At 31.9% G+C, this 27,999-nt stretch overlaps 1 protein-coding gene across 1 annotated transcript; it reads left to right on the forward strand.

Annotated features, from left to right (window-relative positions):
- LOC145291396 (signal recognition particle receptor subunit beta-like) lies at positions 1-27,999 on the forward strand. Its single transcript, XM_080137198.1, has 7 exons — positions 1-1,351; positions 9,977-10,071; positions 15,738-15,812; positions 22,638-22,720; positions 23,755-23,814; positions 24,567-24,695; positions 27,682-27,999. Exons 1-7 carry the CDS (start codon positions 1,225-1,227, stop codon positions 27,890-27,892), a joined length of 780 nt encoding a protein of 259 aa, XP_079993324.1. The 5' UTR covers positions 1-1,224; the 3' UTR covers positions 27,893-27,999.

The following is a 27,999-nucleotide window of genomic DNA, read 5'->3' on the forward strand; positions in this document are numbered from 1 at the left end:
TTTTTTTTTTTGCATACTGCTTATATACGTGCAATAACCGTTATAAGATTAATTAATTTGCTTATTGATTTTGTAAAAGGACATTTTATTATAGATTGAAAATTTTTATGAAGATCAAGAAGTCAGTCTTAAAAAGTATTTGAAATACAAGCCGAGCGTATAAGGTCCCCCTCCATGAGTGTAAAATTTACTTTCACCATAACTAATGTTTGTGCAAAATTAAAAAAAAAATTCAAAATGTGGTTATTGAAAAACGTATGAACAAATGAATAGATGAACGATTTCCAGGCAATTTTACTCTATAATGGTTCCTAGGCAGCAACCAGAGTTATCCCGGAAAATCCCTACTGGCAAAAATTTACTTTCACCATGACTAATTTTTGTGCAAAATTTCAAAAATATTGAAGAGTGGTTATTGCGAAAAGTGTGAACAAATGAACAGATGAAAATTACTAGTTCCTCATTTTTCAGGGGACCAACAAATGTGTTGCATAAATTACTTGCCACAATTAGAGCAAAGGTAGACACAAATTCGGTTTTTAACCTGAAGAAAATACAAATCTCTTAGGGATAGTCTGGGTATCGACAAAAATAAATATTGCCTCAGCCCGGAAAGATTTCTCCTACTCTGGCAGAGGACAGAATAGATGTAACACATTAACCCTAGCCCACTGACTGGAGATATGTGTTCGTGTGTATTTTCAATAATATGTGATCTGACGTTATTTTCATGGCAGTTGCTCGACTGAACTTCAGTCTATGGTTGCTCCCTGTAAAGCATTTGCAACAAACACCCATCTAGCTACAACCACTATTTGCAATTTATCTTATTGTGCCTAAAACTAAGCGAAAATTCCATGAGCAGAGCTTTTTCTCTAAAACTGCTCGTCAGTGGAACACAATACAGTAGAGCTGCTTCTCAGCTGACTATAACATGGTAGTTTTTAGGTCCCAAAACTGATGGGCCGTCCTTTAAAATAAATTAACTTATCCAATTCCTACCATCACGGTACCCATAAACCTTTATTCTTGAGTGGCCTCCGGGCCTTGATAAGCGATGACTTTATGGTAAAAAACCCCAAAAATCCCACTTTCCTATTCTTGTGCCACATTTTCCCACCGTGAGATGAAGATAAATAACTTTCCTTTCCTCTGGTACCAGAACTAGACGATGTGGCTAAGTAAAGGGCAGATAATCGTGTAAACACAAAACGTCCTTCCAAAATGGCGGCTGCTAGAGATGAACCAGTCATGGAGTCACATAAAGTTGTTGAGCATGTAGAAAAGGAAATTTTTGATCCGACAATTTTAGGCATTCTAGTGGCTGTAGCCATCGGAATTATTTCAGTCTGTGAGTATTGACATTCTTTGTTCGCTAGAATAAATCTTATCCCTAAAAATGCTGAAAAAGAAAAAAAAAAGGGGAGCGATAGAAATAGCGTGGTCGGTATTCTGCATAAGTACTTTTTTTTTTCCAATTTAAATTTAACAATTACTCCATCTTTTAAAATTTCTTATATTTACTAAATTATTATTATTCATTTATTTTTTGTTTTTTTTTGGACATTTTATATGTTCAAACATATCTGACGAGTTGAATATTGATATTAAAAAAAATGCGTATTTTTTTTTTTTTTACATATTTTTATTTCTCATCGTCTTGTTTAGAAAGACTTCAATTTTTTTTACTTAAACAAATTTAAATTAATTATAAGACAACTACACTTGTGTTCGTGTTTCTCCTCGAGACTACGAGGTTTGAATATTTTGGAGTATGATTCTACTCTTACAACATATGTTAGTTTATTGAAAACTTGACGAAAAAAATAAAACAAAAATAAATTTAACGTTAAATGCTCACACATTTGTTTGACCAGATTTTAGAGACCTGTAATCATTTTGTTTTTTTTCCGTAAATTTTGTCCGTTTTCTTGGAATATTGTAGGTGTGCTTAAAGCTGTGTTCATTCTACTGAAAATGTGCATTAAATTAATAAAATAAGTACATACTTTTTTTTTGTGCAGTGTGCACTTATTGATCCGTGCTGAAACGTTATTTAGAAGGCCATTCTTAACATGAGGGTGTTTTGTACCTATTCTGTACTTAAATCTTACAATTTAATAAAAACATATCGTAGAACTTTAATTGAATTTAAATATTATTTCAAAATAGTGCGGATTAATACTGCACTGCAGTACTACTGCACTAGCACAATTTTTTTTTTTTTTCATATCACCATGGTTCGAAATTTTGAAGCATTTAAACTGTCCAATAGAAAATTATTTAAATTGGATTTAGCAAATTCCCATGTATTGCAAGCCAATCGTTTTATAGAGATTAAAACATTGCCATAACAAAATTATATTTTTTATAATAATTTGATTTATTTAATTAATAATTACTAAAGATGCCTTAAGAATAAATAAAAAAAAAGAAGAAAAAAGGGCCGGTATTTTATGAAAATAACGAAAACACCTTAAACATTCCTTCACACTTTTGGAATTTATTTTTAATCTCCAGATCAATCAAAAAGTTAAATTCATATTTTGGTGCTTCTACACTTGAAGACGCCATATTATGTCGAGCACGAGCACCTGTCGATTAAAACCAGAGGGAGAAATCAGTATTTTAAACTATGGCTGAAGTTAGAAATAAATAACCAAAAAATTAAACTAGATAAACTTCCGGAAAGAATTATGAAAAAAAAGTAAATAAAGTGAAAGAGAACATATATCCATAATTGTTTAATTGGAAAGGTTTCGATTTAATTAATGAAGACGGGAAAGTTTTTCATTTAATTTTAGGTTAATTTATTCTTTCCGGAAACAATCGTTCTCCAGTTTAATTTTTTTGTTATTTATTTCATGCTTCGGCCATAGTTTAAAATACTGATTTCTCCCATAGATTTTAACGGCAGCTGCTCAAAATAAAATGGCACCTTCAGTTTCGGCGATAAAGTGTAGAAGTACCCCTATTTTAGTCGCGTAAATTAATTTGAGTAAAATTGGTTTCGGTATTTTATCAAAACTCCATTTTAATTTGAACCACATCATTGTGGTTAAAAATATTACACATACTAAGTCAGAGCAAGTTTTCGTCGTATATTCGTAAAAATGAAACCTGGTCGGAAAAATATAGTCGCCATCTTTACAGACAAGTCAAGAAAGTTCATAATTTTCTAGTTAAAATAGTTATGAACTTGAGTTATCGTTCTTTCTTAGATGCTTACTAATAGTTATTTTTTAAATATATAGTTAGTAACTATATATTTAAAGATTGATCAAGAAAATGTATAAATCTAAATATTAAAAAGAAATCTTGACTTCTCGATTAACAAAAGGTAATCAACATTTTTAAAATCATGCGATTCGAGATTCATTTTAAGTGTGGAACGAGAGGAAAAAAGAACAGTTAGTGTAATGAAGTTAAAAATTAAAAAATATTTTGTTAGAATAGCGTAATTTAACGAGTATGTGTTTTGTAACATGTTTGTCATGAGGTATCTTTAAATGCACATTCTGCAGAATCAACAGACTGTGCGTGTCGCCGTGTCGCATCAGGTAACAAAAAGAATTGCTAACAAGAAAAATAAACCTAATTTTATTTAGATATCGTTCATTTTACCCTTACCCACTAAAAGACCGAAGACGTTTCTATTATTACAAATCTTAAATTGTAACCTATCGTCGGCATATGGTCATAATGTTAAACGACTGACTTAAAATTGTAGAATACACACGTGGTTTCTTACACATCATAACATATACGCCGTGATGTGTCGGTGTCCTCCTACAGTCGGGATTGTTGCTGTTATTGTATCCGGTGCAAAATAATGACAGAGCGAGAATGATTCGGTAACAGAAAGTAAACCCTATCGCAAGGGGTGGGACTAGACTCCCTCATCTATAGTTTTAAATATGGCTAAACCATGGCTTTCATAAATAGTATGGTGGTCGTGGATAAGCGCCCACATCTGAAATATTTAAAAATACTTTTAAATACGTATTTGTTTTCAAGTAAATAAAATCGATTTGGCGGACGTTGTCAAGAGTGATCCCTCTAAATTCCACAATTTTCACTTTTTTAAAAAAAAATTTTTTTTTCTGTTAATATCATCGATTACAGACTTAAGTTTCAGATTATAAAAAAATTGAATTTTTTTTTCATAACTTTTTACGTGGGTATTCAGTTTTCAATTATAACGTTGTATTAAATTGAACACGGACTTTGTGACCACGATAGCAACTCTCTAGGGACTGCCAAAATTTACCACAGAATTACCCCCCCCCCATATGTAACTTTATTATAAGTATAACTTTTATACTATTTTAAAAGGGCAAAATAAACTAGTAATAATTAAAAAAAATTTTTTTAATCGTACGAAAATAATGAAATTGCGAGACGAAAACCTTGTTTACATAATTGACGCATTAAAATAACGTTCCTATGTAGTAGACATTCCGAATGTGAAAACCTATCCGTGTTTAATAAATGTAGCCAAAATCAACTAATGGTCAGATTTTCGTGAAATTTTCGATACTTATCCATTTTAGAGTGAAATTACATATAAAATGCAGTTTCCGTAAAATATGAAGGGAAATATTTTTTTTAGTGCGTGCCCCCCCCCCCATATTTATTTTTTTTGTAAATTCGAACAAAATATATTTAAATCTATCGAAATTTCTATTTATTATGAAACATAAGAGATCAATAGGTATCCCCAAAGCAATATGAAAAACGGAGCACATATTCCCGTGACGTCAGACTTGTGAAAAAGCAGAAGCGACTTAATGATTTTTTAAAACCTTTGTTTATCTTCTTCAAACTGTAATTAATAATTAATCTTTGGGGTTTGTATTACTGTACACATAGATTCGAAAAAGTTGTCAAAAAACAAATACATAACAAATAAATGTTACCAAAAGCAAGATAAGTTACTTTTCTAGCAAACTGGATATATTTTTCGTGTTTTTATTCAATGTAACATGTTTATTCAGCTCGAAAAGCATACATTGTTTACCGATGTATTGGAAAATTCAAAATGGCGCCCGACTCTCTCTTTAACACAGTAAGTTCGGGAAAAGGTGTTATAAATAACAAACTAGACAAAATACTATTAAAAAAACCACCGAATATATGTCAACCTATGTCACGGTAATATATATTGAGCAAGTTTCTAACAGTATTTTGTCTAGTTTTATCTTTATAGCACCTTTTCCCAAACTTACCGTGTTAAAGAGAGAGTCGGGCGCCATTTTGATTTTTCCAATACATCGGTAAACACAGTATGTTTTTCGAGCTGAATAAACATGTTACATTAAATAAAAACACCGAAAACATATCCAGTTAGGTAGAAAAGTAACTTATCTTGCCTTTGATAACATTTATTTGTTATATATTTGTTTTTTGACAACTTTTTTGAATCTGTGTACAGTAATACAAACCCAATCTTTGTTATAATTTAATTTAGTTTAATGATTAATAATATTATAAACATTTGTATATTAAATATGAAATACGGTTTTACTGAATGTTCTTTTGGTTACCTACGGACTTCCATAGTTTTTCGGTAAAAAGAGACGAACAAAATATGAGGGGGGAGGGCTACCAAATGCTTAATATTTGTGCAATATTTTCAAATCGGTTTTAATCTGGCGATAAAATAACTGACGAGCCATGTTTATATAAAAACTTAATATTTAAAAAAAAAATTTCAATACAATAAATTAAAAATCTATGTTGGTAACGGAACAGTTTCAAATAATGGAATTTCAATCGTTTTAATCTTTTAAAAATTAATTAATGTTTACGAAGTTTCTTTTTCTTGGCAATTCAACTGATTATAGTATATATTAATTCGAAAAAACGCCATTTTAAAAAAAAAACTATTAAATTTATATTTTTTTAATTGCAACTTCAAGGTAAATTTTTGTTCAATATGTGTATTTAAACTTTAAAAAAATATTTTTTACTTATTTAAACTCTTATGTTTCATAATAAATAGAAATTTCGATAGATTTAAATATATTTTGTTTGAATTTCGAAAAAAGATATATGGGAAGGGGGGAGGGGAACACGCACTAAAAATTATTTCCCCTTGTATATTTTAGGAAAACTGCATTTTATATGTAATTTCATTCAAAAATGGATAAGTCGAAAATTTCAGGAAAATCTGCCCATTAGTTGATTTTTGCTAGATTTATTAAACCCGGGTGTGTTTTCACGTTTGGAATGTCTACTTCATGGTAACGTTATTTTAAAGCGCCAATTATGTAAACACGATTTTCGTCTTGCAATTTCATTACTTTCGTTCGATGAAAAATTTAAAAAAAAATCATTACTAGTTTATTTTGCCCTTCTTTTAAATGGTACAAAAGTTTTACTGATAATATTAATTTATAATAAAGTTATATCGTGTTACATATAGGGTGGGGTAATTCTGTAGTTTTGGCAGTCCCTAGAGTTCAAATAAGTAAAAAAAAAAAAAAAATTATTTTTAAAAGTTTAAATACACGTATTGGACAAAAACTTACCTTGAAGTTGCAATTAAAAAATTGATATAAATTTAATATGATACTCTCTCTGATATGACCGGAAGTTAGGGGTTAGAACGGAGGGTTAAACCGCCACCACCGATACAGTAGGCCAGTGAATATGACGGCGTAACGTCACTTCCTGATCAACTTGTAGGTATAGACAGTTTCCGGTATTCAACCACGTGGTCACGCTAACAGACAAAAAATATGGCTACCAATATGTGTTACCGATTGTCCATGTATGTTCTAAAGAGAAAGAACAATTCTCCATTTGGATAATAATTATTATAATTGCACATTTCGGATAATTTTAATCTAACAAAATATAGTAAGTGAACTCGTGTTTGAACTTTTATTTTTATCGGAGAAAGTCGAATATTTTATTTACACTGGGATTCAGCATTCTCAGAAGCTCAAGAGGGCAAAAATGCCCCAAAATGGCTAAAAATGACACTTTTTGCCCCATAGCGTTTGATCCATCCATTAGATTTTTCTGAAACTTGGCCAAAATGTGGAGGCCATTGTTCTTAATATAAATTCAGTATGGGTGACCCTGGCAAAATTCTGGTTCGCATCCCTTCTTTTAGGGCTAAAAAAACATGCCTTTTTGGAGCTCTTTTTTCATATTACGCAAACTTGATATGTATGTCTATATAGTGGTTTTCTATGGTGCTGAATTCAAATATACATGTCTTAAGGCATGAAACTGTACTGTTTGTCCATTTTCACTGGGATTTGGTATTCATAGGAGCTTAAAAGGGGTCACAAATGCCCCCAAATTGCAAAAAATGACACTTTTTACCCATCCATTAGATTTTTCTGAAGCTTGGTGAAAATATGAAGGCAACGTTGGTCCTTCACACCTTTTCACATTCATCATTTCTTCACTATTTTTTGTGGCATCATCTCACAAAAAAACAAGCTGCGTAAGCATGGCCCCCCCCTCTGGTGCTGCACCAGTGGGGGACCATGCTTACGCAGCTTGTTTTTTTGCTCATGGCCTTCTAAAATTTTGGGAATAAGATTTAAGGTTTCTTATTGAACATGGAATATTGCCCAAAACCGTTTATAAAAAGAACTGAACTCTCTATAAACTGAAATAAAATAATATACAAAAAAATTCTCTGCAGACGTTTAAAAAAATTGCCCCTCTTTAAATTCCACAATTTACCCTTTTTTTTCTCTTTTTAACATTAATCTCATTGATTACAAACTTAACTTTCAGATTAAAAAAAGAATTTTTGAAAAAAAAATTTCTTTCATAACCCCTTTTTTAAATGAGGAACATTCACCAGTTAAGTGAGTTGCAATATTTTTTCTCTGTGATGGCCATAAAAGAGATGTTCAATTTAATAGAATGTTATAATTGAAAACTGATCCCCGATGATAAGTTATAAAAAACCTTCTTTTCAAAATATTTTTAAAATCTGAAAGTAAAGTCAATAATTAATGAGATTTAACGTGAAAAAAGAAAAAAAGATGTCAATTGTGGAATTTAGAGGTTAGAGCAATTTCTAAAACATCCGCCAAATTCTAATATTGGTCTCATAGCAGTCTCCGTGGGAGGCAGGCACCTGTCAAACTTTTACATATAAGAAAAACTTAAGCTCATTAAGAGAGGCTCAGAGAAGCAGTAGCAAATGCCAAACAAATCCTTGTCAGTCAAAAACTCTACTTTGACACAAGTGAAAAACCAAAATCAACCCTGGTTGTTGGGTCATGGGTTAGTCGTCTATATCTCTAATATAGCGCAACATATCAAGAAAATATTTTTCATTAAGAACTTGGCAAAACTCAACTTTAAACATTTGGATTTTCACAAATACGATCTTCATCACAATGAATCTGTAACCTCAACAAACCAATATCTTATTTTCTCAGCAGACGAGAGCTGACTTTTGCGCTATTGTGCAGTTTTTAACCACAAAGAAACAAAAAACAGCTTTCTTTTATAATCTTTTCATCATTAAACTGACAGTAACTTTTCACTCTTAATCTAAATGATTGAATAATGATCAGTTTAAAGTCCATCTTGAGTTTGTTTCTTTCCACCTTACGCTTAACAATGATACAATGCTATCATAGATTAAAGATCTAACAACTCTGATCATCAAAAAATATCTGGTCTTTTCTCTTCACATTAAACTGACCTCTTGTACTGACACTTGTGGCGATATTCACTCTAGTGAAGCTGAGTCAGCTTCCTTTTACCACATCTTAAACCATAATAATCCATTCAAGATTGCATGAAATAGCTAGTCACTTATGACTCCCTCATCAAAGACCAACCACTTGTGAGCTAGTGTTGTATTTACTACCGATAAAAGTTTATTTGGGATTTGCATATGGAAAGCGACCCAAAGATTAATCTGTTAATGGATTGGTTAAAAAATGCAAAACCTTTTTGATGATTTAAAAACTGTAATTATGTTTTTATTTTAAATTTTGGTTCCAAGTATTTCAAATAGCAAACAAACAAAGGCAGCTAGTTGTCAATATTTATTTGTCAAGAATCGTTTGTGTCTATTTTTTTATAAATACTTGTTCCCCTAAGGGTTTTCCCTATATATTTTGATCACATGAAAAAGATTCTTTGATTTTATGAAGAAATAAATCATTTTAATTAGCCATAATTTTCAATTTACTCACTCATTTTCTGTCTATTTCTTTTACCTTCAATCACTGTTTTAACCATTGGTTCTTATTTTACACAGTGTTTATTAACATTCAAAGGTAATCTATAATATAAATCTCACCTGTCTGTGTATAAACAATAGGAAATATAATCAGATATTTATATTATTGAACTCGTAACTGGAAGATAGATGAAAAGAAAGATTAATTTTGGATACTCTCCTTTTTTATGAAAAAAAAAAAAAAAAAAAAAACTAGCTTTGCAAACTCTTCCTGATTCCAACAATTTAAGCTGAGCTGAATAAGTGACCGAATGAGGTACATTTTCTCTTTTGTAAAATATTAAAAATTTATTGCAGAATTGTTTTTGTCTATCATTCATCCATTTGTTTTTTTTTTTTATCATTATAATCTGACTATGATGAATCATAAGTACATCTGGTGGTGAAGTTTCACTTTACATGCTTTATATATTCCCCACAGAATAATAATATCTACCATGGTTCAGTCTTTAGGTTAAATAGAATCTGTTTACTGACTATATTTTTATTTACAAAACATGTGCATATACAAACTATTCAGATACAAAATGTGCAGTTTCCACATAAAATAGCCGAATAAAGGCTGACATGTTGCAAAACCTAACAACCTTATGATCCAGATGTTGGAGTTTTCCATGTTGATTCAGGTTAAAAACGAAGTCATTTTGGAGTTAATAGTTTCATAAGTAAACCATTCAATTGGAACCTCCTATCGTTATTCAGTCAGCTATAATAATTTTTTTTTTGTGTTTCTTACTTTTTCAGTTCTCTTATGGATTTTCTATGGGAAACGCTCGAAAAAACAAGCCATTCTCTTGACTGGTATTTGTGATGCTGGAAAAACATTGCTATTTTCCCAGGTGAGATTTTAATTATGAAAAACCTTTTTAAATGATTAAATGCGATAGTTTTTTTCCATTCATCCAAATTTTATTTATATCAAAACACCATGGGTTTACTTAATTCAATGATGCAAGAAAATATTTTTAAATATACTATATATATATATACTGATTGAAAAACTTACAAAACACAATTAAGACTATATTTCATTTACATATTTGGTTTTTAAACAGTGTCTAAAAAAATTAATATTTTGTAAAACTTATAATTTAATTTTCTTATCTCTGTACAATATTTTTCTTGATATTAATATTATCATCACTAATAATACTAATTAAAAGGATTTAATGAAAAACTTTAGAATTCAAAATAACTTCTTTATTTTGAAATTCAAATAACTTTAGATTATGCACATTTACACATAGACAAAACTTAAATTACTTTAGAAAATAAACTCTGCATAAAATCCAATGATTAACTAACTTAGATAATGTAGAATCATTTTTCCTAGCAAACTCTTCGGATACCTTGACACTAAGTGAAACTTACACTTCTCCATCCCCTCTAATCACATTAATATGTCTGGTTATCTCCCAGTTTGCCGTAAGGACTCGGACACATGCACGGACTTGAAGTTTATATTCGTAACACTCTCATTTTGACTAAGGAATCCGAACTAGAATCAGATGACCAGGCCTTCATGTGCTTTAACTTTACAACATAGCGTTCGTTAGTTATATTTTCTCTATCATTCTCTCCCGACTCAGGACTGTACACTAATCAATCATCTCTGATAGCATAAATGCAATACTTTCCCCGAGACACTAGCGCCTAAGTACATGTATTTGGTGACTTTAATGTCCACCACAATAATTGGCTTGGTTTCTCTAGTTATACAGACACAGCTGATAGCATCACATAACTTTTGTATATTCCATTTCCTGATACAGGCAGTAACGTTCCTAACTCCTCGCCCAGATTTTCAGGACCAGCAAGCCTCACTTCTAGATCTATTTCTGACCAAAGTTCCTGAGGATTGTGTAACAAAATCCTATTGCTCTATATGGAATGCTGATCATGCTGTGATAACGATAGACATCATTTTAAACTCTTGACCCCAAATTGAAAAGCCATTGCTCAAAATGACATGGTTCTACAAAAAGGCTTACTGAGAGGCCATCAGGGATCACATTAGAGATCCTCTATGGAGAAATGTTTTCTCTTCCTGTAGAACAATGCGCAAATAAGACCTAACTGGTTCAAAGCAGCAATTGATGCGCATGTTCCCACACAAGTTTTATAGCAAACCCCACTCTCCTCAATAGTAAACTTCTACTTGCACAGCTGCCATTGCTTAAAGGCAGCATGCATACTGCAGATTTATCAGACAGGAGTCAAGTACAAACAGACAAAAATCTATAGAAACTAGCAATAATTTTAAAAGCAAAGTAGCTGCAGCTAAAAGAAGATATACTGAAACCACATTGAGGTTCAGAAATTAGGAACTTATGATTTCTGGAAAATTTACAACAGTCCAGTAAATAACGGGCAATCAACAATTCTCTCTCTATCCAATAGAGGTTGTTTGCACAGCAACCGAGAAGGTTAACCTGCTTGCCTATTGGTTTGCCTCCAACTTTATCTTGGACCCAACAAACCACTCCTTCCCTGATTTTCCTTTGTAGACAAAAACTACACTTGATGATCTAAAAATCACCCCTTCTCAAGTTTGTAATATAAAAAAACGTAAACCTGATCTCATCCTGGCTATACTATTAAAAAAATGCTCTGCTGAAGTTGCTCCAGTTCTCTTCAATAAATATCTTAGCAAATCTTGCTTTTCTGATTGTTGAAAACTGCTTCTGTGGTACCAGTTTACAAGAATACTGATAAAAGAACTGACCCATTAAATTATTGCCTCATTAGCCTCCTCCATCTTTTCGCCCAAATCTTTGCGTCCTTAATCAAAGTAGTCCACCACCTCATAGATACTAAACTTCTTTCCAACCAACACTATGAATTTAGGCAATCCTATCTGAGTGTATATACCATGCACTGGATAAGGCAGGGGAGGCTAAGGCAGTAGCCCTAGATATATCTGCCTTTGACAGGGTATGACACGATGGTATTCGTATGAAAATTAAATCCTGGTATTACTGGACGAATAACTAACATAATTCAATCCTTAAATAAGAAAAATCCAGGTTGTCCTTGGTCGTACATCAAAATAACATGATATAAATGTGGATGGGCTTTAGGGGTGGATCCTTAGACCTTTATGGACCTTTATTATTCTTCATATTCATTAATAACTTCCCCGATGGCACCATGCTCTATAACAGACACAAAGAGAAAACGAATGAACACATCTAAGGCAATGGCTAAAACCGTAGAGAAAGACCTCCAGTCTGTAGTGGAATGGGGACGTAAAAGGATGGTAACATTCAATGCTGCCAAGTCTAAGCTTCTTGTCTTTTAATAATCACAAGAAATCTCCTCAACCACTGATGGCCATGGCTAATGATATATAACGTGAAAGCTCTTCGTTCAAACTTCTTGCCTTAACGTTCACAGAGAACATGAATTGGAACAGATACATTGACAAGTCATTGCCAAGGCTACTGCGAAGAAGGTGGGCTCTCTCTACTTTGCTAAAGGGTTATTTACGCCTAAGAGTATCGTGTACCTCTACAAGGCCACCATTCGTTTATGTATGAAGGATTGTTGCCACATTTAGGTTGGTGCATTTCCTACAAGTCTTTCACTCCTAGACAGTTAAAAAAGAATCACCAGCCTAATAGATCCTGCTCTCTCAATCAGACCTCCAACCCCATTCCCATTAATGAAATGTTGCATCCTTCTGCCCGTTTTACAAGTATTTTAATGGAAGGTGCTCTAAACTCAAGTCACTTTTACCCTTTCGATGTAAATACTTCCGACAAACAGCAAAATCTCACCCTTACATATTAGAGATCCCTAGATACCAGAAAGTCTTCTACTCAAATAGTTTCTTCCTTTGGACTGCTAGATCTTAGAATTCCCTCTTTGGTTCCTGCTTCCGTGACTGTACTGACATGCAGAAATTCAAGTGTAAACTGATATCTTGCTGCTCAACTCCCTACATAGTATCATTGCATATTATGTCCCAAATAGTAGCCTCCTACACCAAAGTGGCACTGTGGCTTGTTTGGAATGAGAAAGTAATAAAAAAAAGGTGTTTTCTGTTAATAATTAGAAACATTCATTTTTAAAACTAAATTTATTGTCGGTGGTGATAACAATTATTACGTTTGCCATGAAAAAGAAAAAAGCCTGTTTCTCATTTTTCTTAATTACAAAAAAAAAAAATTATTTCTTTTTTAAATCTTCATTGTCTTTTTCTGTTTTTAATAATTAATTTGAAAAGCCCAAAGTAACCATTTCAAATTACTTAATATCAAATTGTTTTGATAAATTGACATTCCATTTCTTTATTTTATTATACCAGCATTTCAGCCCGGCGTTGCCCGGGTGTTTGGATGTGTGTGTTGAGCAAAAAAAAAAGTGGTAGTAGGAAGACAGGCTCGAACCCGTACCATGAAGGAGATAAAGAACTGGGAAAAACCTGATGTCTGCTGTTACAACCACCGCCAAACCAGAAGTGACATAGGTTTTAATTAAGGAGAGGATGACTTTAAAAAATATCGGCGAAAAAAGCGACGTCCCCCCTGTCAAAAAGTGCCCAGTTGAAGGGGAAGATATTAATGTTTTTAGCCAATTTTTCGATATTTATCGTCTGAAAGGTCGAACTTCAAAACTATACTGATCTTGTAAAAATCCGTTGCCTCTGTTGAAAGTTTTAGGCAGACATGCAAACATACATACATACATTTATATATTGGTAACTAAAAATTTTTGAGTCAAACCGATTAAAAAGCTTGCCGTGTCTCTGAATACCCTTTATGTCAAATTTCAAATGTTTATACCAGAAATTGTCTGAGTAATTTGGTAGAGACTGCAAAGGTAAAATTTTTTTTAAGTTTGACCCCTATTATGACCCCTTAACATTTATTGATTTGGGCTCAAATCAAGTTAAGTTAGATCCATGTCCAAGGAACCTATATCTAAAATTTCAAGTGTTTATACCCAAAATTATCGGAGGACTTTGGTAGCGTTCTCAAAGGTCAAATCGTTGAACTTTGACCCCTTAACACCCAAATTTCTGGCTGTAAACCGATCAAAGATTTTCCCAAATCTCAGTACTCTGTATATCAAATTTCGAATCTGTAGACTGAAAATTGACAGTTATTGCATTGGAAAATGTACACATACACACACATGTTCACTTTTATATATATACTAGCATTTCAGCCCGGCATTGCCCGAGTGTTTGGATGTGTATGTTGAGTAAAAAAAAAAAAAGTGGTAGTAGGAAGGCAGGCTTGAACCCGTACTGCAAAGGAGGAAAAGAATGGGGTAAAACCTAACATTTATGCTGTTATGACCACTGCCAAACCGGAAGCGACATTTTTTAAAATTAAGGCTAGACAATCTAAAGGAGAGGATAACTTTAAAAATATTGGCGAAAAAAGTGACCCCCCGCCCCTGTAGAAAAGTGCCTAGTTGAAGGGGAAGATATTAATGTTTTTAGCCAATTTTTCGATATTTGTCGTATGAAAATCTTGGTAAAATCTGTCGCTTCTATTGAAAGTTTTAGGCAGACATGTAAACATACAAACATATATACATACATTTATATATTGGTAACTAAAAATTTTTGACCCAAACTTATGAAAAGGCTTGCCCTATCTCTGAATACCCTTTATGTAAAATTTCAAATATTCAGACCAGAAATTGTCTGAATAATTTGGTAGAGACCGCAGAGGTAAAATTTTTTCACTTTGACCCCTATTATGACCCCTTAAAATTTATTGTTTTGGGCTCAAATCAAGTTATTAAGTTAGATCCATGTCCAAGGAACCTACATCTAAAATTTCAAGTGCGTGGACTCAAAATTGTTGGAGGAGTTAAGTAGTGTTCTCAAAGGTCAAATCGTTGAACTTTGACCCCTTAACAGCAAAATTTCTGGCCGAAACCCGATCACATCGATTTTCCCAAATCTCAGTACCCTGTATATCAAATTTTGAGTCTGTAGATTAAAAATTGACAGTTATTGCATAGGGAAATGTACATACACACACACACACGCACACACGCACGCACGCACGCACGCACACACACGCACACACACACACACACACACACACATTCACTTTTATAGATGGATAGATAACCAGTTTACAAACTGGAAAATAAATTTTGACTTCTGTTTTTACAAAATTAAATTCCTTGACTTTGAATATCAGAAAAAATCATAAAATGACCTTTTTCTTTTTTTTTCTAATAAATATAATTTGACTAGATTTCCTCAACATTGGAATATATTAAATTAAATAATGACAATCCTCTTTTTGTTTTTGTTCAAATTACCAAAATGTGAAATGAAAATTATTTCTTTGTTTTTCTGTAAAAAGATAACAATTCAGTAATTTCTGCCGAGGGTGTTTGTTTATTAGTTTTGCTTATATTTAAATAAAAATGGAAATCATTTTGTGAATGAAGAAAAATTAACAAAACAAAAAAAAAAAACATGAATTTAATGACTTTCTTATTTTGTTAAATCCTTGTTTCTTTTTCATTTCAGTTGGTTCAGAAAACATTTAAAGAAACTTACACATCAATCAAAATTAACACTGCTTCATTTGAACTTCCTAAAAAGGTAAAACTTTTACTTTTTATGTCATTTGAAATGAATTGGTTGCCAAGAATTCTTAAACTAGAAATTTTCATTACAATTATTACATTTTTTTTTGTCATGTCTCGACATTTATTTTATAAAATTGAATACTGTATTGAATATTTCATCCCAAATATTCTTTAAACAATTTTTTTTCCTTTAAAGGAAAATAGAAAGTGGACCTTGGATTTACTTTTGTCAGCCTCATAACTCTTGCTTCGCTTATTTTTTGTCTTTTAATCCTTACATCTCATGAGTGATGTTTATGACAAAAAAGGAAGAATTACATATATATGACTCGAGAGACAAGCACTTACATGCTCCCTTGACGAAGTTACTAAAATCTTCAACACATTCAACAATACTGACCCCCACCTGCAGTTCACCATAGAGCAACCAAATGCCTCCGGTTCTCCCTCACTCCTTGACTTCAAACTCAACATCACTGAAGACAGCTCTATGTACCGGTTTCTATGGGAAACCAACCTGTAGACGTCTGTTCATCCACTTTAGATCTGCCTTACCCATCAAAGATAAACTGAGCTATGCACATGCAGAGATCTTGCGTATACCCGACAAGTGCACTAACACATCTGACAAAACCCTGCACACTAACAGCTTCCTACACACCCTCTCCATAAACGGCTGTCCCTACTCCACCTTATCTTCACTCAGAAAGAGGAAAAAATGCCAACGCCACACTCTCTCAAATACCTGTTTCCTGACGCTCCTCTTCAACGATAGAATCTCCTCAGATATCCACAGAACCATACACAATGAGAAGCTAGACATACAACTTATCCATACTGGACCACCTTGCGACAGCACCTAACTTGGAAACGCTCACTACACACACCTGACACTTGCTCCTTTGCCAACTGCCCCATCTCAGATACAGGCTTATGTTCTCATATCCACGTGGTCTATGACCTACAATGCACCAAATGCAACAACTCATATATAGGGAGTACCACCAGACCGCTACATCAACACATTAAAGAAAACTTAAACACTAGAATCTCCTTGTTCTACAAGCATATTATCTCATGCAACAGCACACAACGTAACATCTGCGTTAATATCCTTGCCTCAGTAAATATTAATATATGAAAACAACGTAATATTATAGCCACAAAATAAATATAAAATACTAGAAATTAAGCCCAATTAGCTCCCTTGAAAAAAATAGTTAAATACAGTTATCTCCCTTACACCATAAATTACCCTAAATTTGACTGGGTACTATAATAAATTAAAAAAAAAAAAAAAAAAAAATTTGGTTGCATCGCTAGTATTAAGAAACAAATGAATAAATAAACAAAATACATTATCAGAATAGGATAATAAATTTAACCAATAGTATATTTTCTAATAAAAAAAAAAAAAAAATAAATAAGGAAATAAATAACTTCTTAAAAAATATAGCAAAACAGTAATAATAAAAAAAATTATCCCCAGTTACCTACACAATTAACTATCACTTCTGACTCTGATACTAGCCTCTTAATGCGGTTCTGGTTTCTTTCACCATCTTGGATAACACTCTTGTCTTTTTGAAAAGGGGAGGTGTTTTCTCCTGAAATTAATCAAAGTTCCATATCACCAACAGACTTTATGTACTCCGGACTTGCCAGCAACTTGGTTTGCTGATGATTATATAGTGAGTAGAGGAGTGATAAATGAATAAATAATTAGACATTTCTCTCAGACATACCTGTCTGTTTGTTTGTTTGTTTGTTTTTCCTTCCTTTCCTTTATGGAGAGTAGATAATGCACTGTGGATGTGTTATCGGCAGCTCCAGAAACTCTTGCTTCTTCTTTTTTGTCCTTCAGTCCAATGAGTGATTTTTCTGACAAAGGGTGAAGAAAAAGCTGCTTTCTAGGTCGGTAGTATTTCGTGAACAATAGCCTGAGATGTCAGAAATTTTCTGTTTCTATGTCTATCCTTGTGGCCATGTCACTAGTAAGGGTGCTGGAGGTAAACATTTCATCTGGGCTGACATTACCCGCCTGATAGTCAGGGACCTGAACCTTGGATTAACCACTAAGGAGGCTGTCCTATCAGCAGGTGCAAAGTACTGGGACTGCTGTATTGCCATTTGGTGAATGGATTATGGACCATGCAGTAGTTTCTGGTGGGGCCTCTGGATGCTATACTAAATCCAAACATGTCAGCTATTTTATATTTGTTTCTGCCATTAATAAGTTTGGCTTAAATTTATTTATCTATTTTATTATAATTATAAATTTTATTAAAAAGTTCTGTAAATATATTAAAAACGCACTCAGAAAGACACCCATTTATTTAAATATATTTTTATTGAAATACCTTCGTTTTGTTACTTACTTAAAAAAACAATGTTTTATAAATATATTTTATTCTTTTAAATCTTCAAAAGTTTTGTAAATAAATTTTTAGAAAATCTTGCTTGCGAATATTCGACCATGATGTATTTACAAACAACCAATGCCATATGCTAGTGCCAATGTCAAGGTCGAATCGCTGGTGTCACTTGAAATGTGCGCCGGTTGTTGCCATCATCGTCTTCTGCTACAGGGTATCTATTCTTTACTTGGTCCAAGGATACTCTTACTCAACATCTAAATCTGACCCCACAAGATCGCCATGTGCCTACATTAAAGATGGCTTTCCGTGTGGTAGAGATATATCCAGAGAAGACCCTAACTTACCTTATATGTGCTTCTGGGTTGCACTTGCTTACACCACCGTATTTATATTTACCCTCTATCGCCCCCACAACAGTGGAGTTACTCTCTTTAAGAGTATAGCTGATAAAATTGACCACATCCTGTCTGCTCATCCTTCGGCTAACATCCACATTTGTGGTGACTTCAATGTCCACAATATGGAATGGCTGACCCACTCAAACAAGACAGATGACGAGGGGAGGTTCTGCCATGATTTCGCCATTGCCTATGACCTCACTCTTTCACACATATATATATATGTGTGTGTGTGTGTTTATGGGGAAAAATATGCTTGTTGATTTATACCAATCCTTTTATTTATAAAGCTTGATGTATGTTAAATATAACTACAGAGCATATATGAATAAGTGACAAGTTTATATCCCAAATTTCAAGATGTTCATCTTAGCGTTTATTTCTTTCAGCATGTTAAAATGTTCAATTCTTGACAGCATCTAATTCATAGCACAGAAACAATCGTAATTATGTCAATTTTTGAATATTTTCAGCCCTAACTTATCAGAAGAATAAAACTCATTTTATTTAAAAGAAAATGAAATGAATATGGACATGATTTACATAAATCCAAAAAAATCGGAAGAGTAGTTGAAATCGTGTTTTATGATATTCGTGCCATCTTTGATTTTTTTATATTATATTATTTTCTTACATCAGTCCTATCTAGAGCAATTTACATAAAACAAAATACATAAAAAGTATTTTGTGAATTTATAGCTTGATAAGAATTTTATTCTCAAGTTCGACAAAATGCACCTAAAAAAATTTAGAGGATTTTAATTCTCTGAAATTTAACAGTAAATGGGGAATAAAATGAAACTAGAAATTGCAAATTAAAGGTAAATCAAAAATTCACAATGCGCACATTTTCCAAACTTGGGAATCTTTCCAAATTGTTGGAAATTATGCATAGTTGTATGGTTTGAGGACAGCTTCATTGCCAATTCTTCAATTGATATTGCAGAGTTTCCTTGAAATTATGCCATAAGGATCTCTTCATCAAACTACTTTTTCTTAGAACTGCACACCTGTGAAACTTTTCTGTTTCCCTGCTTTTCAGCTGACTACAATATGGCATTCTTAAAGTCCAACGTAAACAAGTCCTTGATGAGCCGTTCCCCTTAAGTAATCCAGTTTACCAAATTTACACTTTTAATAATTACTATATTGTCCTTTTGACCACTGTACACTCTTTAATTCTTATCGAGTGGCCTCTGGGCCTTGATAAGTGGTGATTCCCTTGTAAAAAAAAAAAAAAAATAAATAAATAAATTGATGTTCTGATCGCTGTTCATCTTCAAAGGCGAAATTTTCATTTTTGAATTTTGCAAATCATTTCTGCAACATCTTTTATTTGTGCATTCTTATTCATAAACTGAGTGAATATTTAAAGTTGCTTCCATGCTCTTAAACTCATAAAGCATTGTGTACTTTTAGTGCTTCTTGGATACTGTTACAATGATATAAAAAATTAAAATAAAATTTAGTTTTTATTAGATATTTACTATCAAATTACAGAGAATCCGGACAGAGCTTATGGGATGACCTGATATTTTCGTTTCAGGAAATCAAATTGAATAATCTTGATTTGAATATAAAATAAAACTTTTTAGTTTAGAATTTCTGAAAGTTGGGTTGAAATGAGATGGACAGACATTTGATGAATAATTTTAACATGAACGTTTCTATACTGTTATTCTTGAACGCATAGGAGTGTGTATTTCTTAATTCATTTCATAATGTATTGCTATGCAGGTGTATTTTTAATGCTAGCATGAAATTTTATCAATGCATCATGCGCTATTAAACTTGAACATCCAGAACGATAAATAAAAAAAAAATACTATTATAAATCTCTTATTTGTATCATTGAATTGAACCTTTCACTTCAACAGGAAAGGTTTTTAATTCTATTTTCCAATAAAATTATATATTCTACATTTTTACTTGCTCTTATACCCTCCAAACAAGTCATATTGCCACAGAAATGTAAGGAGCTATTGTAATTAGGGACCAGATCTAAAGGACGCATTCTACATGGGGAGTTGTGCAGCAATGTTTATCCACATTACATTTAAATTTGTTGGTGCAGGCAGGAAATTCCAAAGGAAAGAGGTCTGAAGAAAGAAAAGCTTTAGAGTAGAAAGCCCTCTGACATTTGAGGACCTCTACAGTGAAGAGGTGAGATTTTATTACTAGTTGAAGGTATTTACGTTGAAGGAGTACAAGGGCATTAATTATTTTTTATTTATTTATTTATTTTTTTTGGACCATGTTCCGTGAAAGTACTTCTAAAACAAGCACAGTAATGTAATATTGTGGCGATGAGTTTGAAACTTTGTGAACATTGCAGCACTCATTAGGTTAGGGCTTTTTTTTTTTTTTTTTTGTGCACTGTCCAAAAGTGAAACTAGTGGTTGGTGCACCAGTCCAAATGTGGCAACAATACTCCATGCATGTGCAAATAGTCGTTTTATAGAGATACAGAATATTGCAGGTGTGAGAAGTTTTCTAGCCTGATTGAGGGAATCTACCTTCTTTACGACAGACTTGCAGTATCTTCCATGTATTTATTCCAATTCATGTTACCTGTAGATATCATGCTGAGGAGTTTGAATATTGGACTCTCAAGAAGGGTGCTATGGCAATTGGTGGTTGGAAAAACCATAATACTTAAAGTTAAATTCTAATTTTGATATCTTTTAATTTAAACGCAACGAAAACAATTGGGATGCTGAAAACGTACACAGTAAAACAATACGTTTTATTGTCGCGTTCATTATTTGTGATGCAATTTAAAAAAATACATTTTCGGGGTTATTTATTTATGTTGGTAGTGTAGAAGAAAATAATGATTTTTAAATAATAATGTTAATATTTCAGTGCGCAGGTCAAATTCTGCAAAAGTAGCGATTTGTGTTTATTTGTTGACGCTGTTATGGGTTTATTTTTATGTATGCATGCGCAACTGGAAGTTGTAAACCGGATGTGGGTTACAACATCTGTTACAAGGTCATTTTAGTTTTATAATTATATAGATTAAAACCACTGCCATTTCACATAACTAATAATACTTTGAATCTGTTGTTTGCATTTGATTTAGCTTGAATATATACTGAATTACCTCCCTCTTTTTTACACACAAAGAAAAGAAATATCTATACTCCTATAAATTTGCGTTTTTTCTATGTTTTGATATTCATATTTAAAACGATTTTTTTCTATTTATTTAAAAAGAAAATACAACTTTCTTATATATGGGTCATGGAATTGCATTCATCTGCAAAAAATCTAGCTAATTTACATATTCTTTTAAACATTCATTTTAATTCCCTTTCAGTTTTCTTATTGGATGATCATCTTTAATTAACTATTACATGTAATTATATTCATGCAGATATTCTACATGATTTATACTTGCGTAATATTTGTGTAATAATGGTTATAGTTAACACAAACCTTTCTATATATATTTATGCATGTGTATATATATTTGTTTAAAAAATTTTATCTACTAAACTCTGTCAGTTTTTAGTTTACAGAGAAGAAACAATATATAGGGTGATCGAAGCCGTGCAAAACTTTATATTGGGGTTTTAGCTTGGGAAAATTAGTGCAAAAGTGAAAATTAAAAAAGAAATTTGCCAGGTGAAGTTCAAACAACAGCATTATGAATATGCATGCATAACGTAACATATTAGGCTTCATAGCCCAGGCGTTAACGTCAAAGGAAAAAGTAAACCGTAAGCTAAATGTCTTAATTTCAATTCTCGGTGGTGACACACAAGTCTTTTTTTTTTTTTTCTTAACTTTTGAAATCATTATGTATTGGGTCCAATATAATAATACAAAATTTGCATTAATCAAAATATCATATTTAAGCATATTTTACAACTAGGCAATGTCAGACGATGTGTGTGTGTGTGTGTGTGTGTGTGTGTGTGTGTGTGTGTGTGTGTGTAATATATATATATATATATATAAAAATCACAAAACGTATCATGGTTGATACTTTTTTATTTTCTCTAATTAAAGTTTAATTTTGTTGAATGCAGTCTTTTAACATTTTCTTTATTTCAGAGGAAAACTCTGACAGTCATTGATATTCCTGGTCATGAACGTCTTCGTGCTCAAGCCATTGAAGAAAATGGACATTTAGCAAGGTAATTCTTTAAAACTAATTCAACAACAAGAAGCCTTTCATTGACTAAGACGTGGGAGATTGTTTGTGAAGGTCTACTTAGATTTGTTTTAAATAACTTGCATAGATGTGCACGGTTTTATAGAAAAGGTACAAGATATTGAGAAAATATTGTTATAAAGCTGATATCGCATTTTTTTATGAATCCTGACATGCATACTAGCTGTCTGGAGAATTGTATAGCTCAGGTAGCTAAGCGTAGCATGGTTTTTAGTTTTACACAGCCAAAAATCATGAAAATTAATTTTTTTTTTTTTCTTGTCAATTGTTTTGATTTCAATTTTTTTTCCCATATTTATCTTGTTTTTCTGTCTGGGTTTTTGTCTCTGCCCTTCTCCCCTTTCACTCACCTTACTTTTTCATGTTTGTAATTAAAATTCAATATCAGTTTTATTCTGAAATCTTTTGATAAATACAAAATCTAAGCCATGAATTTGAATTGATTGTATTATTGCAACTATTCAACTAAAGCTTTTTGAAAATATATTGAGCTTGTTTATAAAGGTTTTGATTTTAATTACGTTTTAGATTTCAAATTTTCTGAAAGATTGTTTTTGCAAAGTTGATTTGTTATATGTGCAAGGCTACTTGGTTTTGCCTATAGTTTTTTTTTAAATTTTTTATTGCACCAGCCCATCACACCATATTTATTTATTTATTTTTTATTCTTTTACATTTTATGATCAATTGTTTAGATGGAGGGAAGGGGATATTGGTGATGTGACATTAATCAAAATCAATTTTGGTAAATTTATGATCGTCAATCTCCTTGGCACATCCATGATTTTGCAGCAATTAGTAACCTCTGCATTCTTGCTCCAAGCAACTCATTATTAAAATTTAATAAATTTTTATTTTTAAATTTCTATTAATTTTTTAAAACTTAATATTTTTTACACATAATTTATTAAACCTTTGACATTTGTTTTCTATGAAATATCTTTTCATGTTTAATTGGCAACCAATGATTTAAGCTTTTCCTTTTTTGGTCTTCAGAGGGATCATCTACATGATTGACAGTTCTACTTACCAGAAAGAGATAAAAAATGTTGCAGAGTAAGTCTTTCAAAATTAATTTTAATAATGATTGAGAATGTTCAAAGTACTTGGATGACTGTTACATTGTCACATATAACTTTAACATCTCGATAAGACCATTTATTATTAGATGTACATCTGCATTCAGATGTTATGATTGTTGGACAGGTAATTTAGGAATTGGAGAACTAAATTTAAGCGGTTTTAATTTTAAAAGTAAAATCTTTATTTTTAAATTATCTGTACTTATGCAGTGTTGTATTGACTTATAATTTTGTTTTTTGCATGTTATTCTTAATGATCCACTAGAAAATTTGATGAACCAGAATCAAATATAAATCTTATAGGAATAAAACTATTAAAACACAGAAATGATAAAAAAAAAGACTGAATTTAGTTTAATATACGTATCATCATGTGACTTAATTTGACCAATGAGAGTGAAGCTTTTCAATGGACCTTAAACAAAACTGTTGGCACTTAAATGTAGTAACCTGATTGAGCATTGCACTTGTGTTCAAAAGTATTTTAACATCTATGTATATATGTAAACAAACAAGATTGAATGGATACATTTTAAGATTATCCATTTGACACATTTAACAATCAAAATACTATTTTAATCTTGACAGACCAATGAAAATCAAACTAAAGTGTGACTAATTGATGAACAATTTCTCTAAAATGCCTGGCTATATCTAAAACATCAACTTTATAAATAGTAAATATTTTGGTATTTAATCAATGCTTAATCTTTCCTTTCTTTACAGGTATCTGTATGTGATGATGTGTGAGTCTCTTGCTTCCAATGCTGCTCCGTTGCTAGTGGCTTGTAACAAACAAGATCTGACCTTTTCAAAAGGAGCCAAAATCATCAAGTCCAGCCTCGAAAAGGAAATGTGAGCTTATTTTAGATTATCAGTCCCCATCCTCACATACACCTAATTTTAATCACTTTTTTAATTTTTAGAGAATGATTTGATTGTTGATTCTCATGTATTCTACATTTTATTTTTGTCAACTCAAATTCCAAATGTTTTTAATTATGTGGCCTCCAAATAATTTATACATTTTAGCAACGTTTTTGTTTTTTAATAAATGCTTAAAGTTGTAGTTCCTGTGTTACACGAGTTTACAGGTGTCAAGAAAATCTTATGTGATCATCAAATTTTAAAATTATTTAAATCAACTTTATTTCTTCTTGACTGAGGATAATACCATTAGCTAAGACAAAGGCCACAATCATAGTTAAATAAATTATGTAATTAATTTGAACTCATTCTCAAAAGAATGAAAGATTTATTCAACCATATGATTGTCCTGTGGGTGAAAGATCAAAAAAGGGAGAGAAGGTTACTTGTTTTAAGTGCATTGCTTAATTATTAACATTTTATTAGAGCATCAAACGTCTGTTCCAGTTTAATTGTAACTTCCAGACTCCCAGAATAATATTGTCTTCATTATTCAGCAGGTTCAATTTCTTAATCCCTCTGTGACTCTTATCTAAAACATTTCCTGTTTTCTAACATAACCACCATATATATCTCGATAATATATACTAGTTGATAAATCTATCAATGAATGTACCCATTTGTCTTGATATTTAGTGCCTGTTCACAAACTCTACTCAAAGTTTTGAAAATAGGTTTTATAACCATATGTTATGAAAATGCATTATCTAGGATATTTGGATAAGAATATTTCACTTTTATCAAAGGTCTGCGTTCATGCTTTACATCCAAAGAAAGGAAATTTAATTTTATTCATAACTTGGAAAGTATAGAAATTAAATATGAATTGAAATGTGAAGGGCTTGGAGCAGAATTGCATATGGATCGTTACTGATTCTCGAGAAACCCTCTAGTATGCTTCAAAAGGTGTTAAACTCTAAATTTACTAAAAATTATTTAAATTAATGATACTCTGTTTGTTGATTGCAGAAATTCTCCTTTGGACCAAATTACCGTAGGTTTGCAAGAACAGATGCCACATACAAATTTATTATGTCTAAACTATTATCTACTATAATATAACTTTAGAATATCGTTTTAGACACATTTGTTATAATAAAATCCTACATTTCATACTAGGCCACACTGGTTAATGGGTCCTGCTAGTGTGCATGTATATAATATTGTAAAGTCGAACAGAATGAAGGAAGAAAGCGACCACGTGTCTGCGCGTGTTGTCTTACCTGCTGGGAGGATCACAGGGAGGGCAGAAATTAAAAATGCCGGCTGTGGTTTTTGTAAGATTATTGAGCGATGACGTCACCCCTCACATGACTGTTTTTCTGGCCGCCGATTGGCTGATGACGAACGCTTGGATAATAAAAGGAGTATGTTCAGAAGTTCGACATGTGTGTTAATCAACTGCTGTAGTTGTGAAACGAATTCAAGCTTTAGAAATTCGACGTGTGTGTTAATTGACTGCCATAGTTGCGAAACGAATTCAAATATATATATATATATATATATATATATATATATATCCTTGTGACCCATCCTCCAAAATTAAATATTATAAAAAGATACTAGACTTTTTAGCCCATTGAAAACAGGCAAAAGTCCATTGATGACTGAATAAAGTTAAATTTATGCTCATTCTTGCATTAAATACAAATCCTTATTAATCTCTGAATGCATTGAACAGATACCCTAATACTTAGTTCACAACAAAGTCCATACAAAATTTCAACCCAGTAAAGTCTGAGAAAAATAGCCAATAAACTGTCATTTTTCTTTTTATGTCTATCTATGACAACACCAGATTTTTCCTGCTAATCTATTATATCAAGGAAATTTATGTCTGTGGGTCAGAAATGTATCTGTCTAAGAGTCAGAAATTGCAGGAGACATACCCACAATTTTTAATATTTATTTTGAAACTCAACTGCAACAGAATAGTCAGAAGAATTAACATTTAGATTTTTTTTCTTTCGATTGCTAGAGGATGTGATAGAGAAGTTTTAAAACCTGTTATACACATTATTTTCTAATTTGTTGTGCTGGGCAATGCCAGGTAACCATGCTAGTCAGCCAATGAATTTTTTTTTTTTTTATTCACCTTATGTTCATGATTGGATCAGCATTAGAATTTCCTTACAATATTCATAAGTTTTAGAGAGTAAACAAATCTTTTTTGTTTTTGTTTAAAAGTTTGTCAACATTTGTTTTCTATTAAAATTAGCTGTCAGGCATTTCCTGGTCATAAAATACACTTTTTGATTAATGCAGATTTTGTATTTATTATATTGACCCAATAATAAAAAAAAAAAAAAAAAAAAAAAAAAAAAAAATGGACTCACCACCACCAAGAATCGAAACCAAAACGTTTAGCTTACGATTTACTTTTTCCTTTGACATTAATGCCTGAGCTATGAATTCATGTTTACTGACAAGGCTAAAAAATTAAAATATGAACCTATAGCTATTATGTTACGCATGCATATTCGTAATGTCGTCATTTGACCTTCCTGGCAAATTCCATTTTTTAAAAAATTTTCATTGTCATCAGGTTTCTGTTTACTATAATCTTTTTACGCAATATAAATCATGTAGAATATCTGCATGAATATAATTACACGTAATAGTTAACTATTTAACTAAAGATGATCATCCCATAAGAAAACCAAAAAAACTGATAGGGAATTAAAATGAATGTGCAAATTAGCTAGATCTTTTGCAAATAAATGCAATTCCACAACCTATTTTTTTTTTTTTTTTTTACACGGTGGTCGCCACTCGGAGATATAACCTATATATAAATAAAGTCATATTTTCTTAGAAAAAAGTGTTTTAAATATTAATATCAATACACAAAAACTCAAATTTATGGGAGTATAGATTAGATGAAAACTAAACTAAAATCTGTTTTAAATTTCAGCAACACTCTGCGGATGACACGGTCAGCTGCCTTGGAAGGACATAGTACAACAAGCAACAACAACACATTTATCGGGAAACCCAACAAAGATTTTGATTTCGCTGATATTTCACCATTAAAAGTTGACTTTGTTGAGTGTTCAGCCCTAAATAAAGAGGACGATTCTTTGGGACTAACGCAAGTCTATGAATGGTTAGAGAAAATTGGATAAATCACCTTTGTCTTTGCTGCCATTTTGTCTTCTTTGTTTGTTTTTTGTAAAAAAAAAAGAAAAAAAGCTTATTTGAAAAATAAACAATTTCATTTGTCTCATTTTCA

This window comes from Euprymna scolopes, chromosome 2 (assembly GCF_053919585.1).
Source record: "Euprymna scolopes isolate OS-2025 chromosome 2, ASM5391958v1, whole genome shotgun sequence".
Taxonomy (NCBI): domain Eukaryota; kingdom Metazoa; phylum Mollusca; class Cephalopoda; order Sepiida; family Sepiolidae; genus Euprymna; species Euprymna scolopes.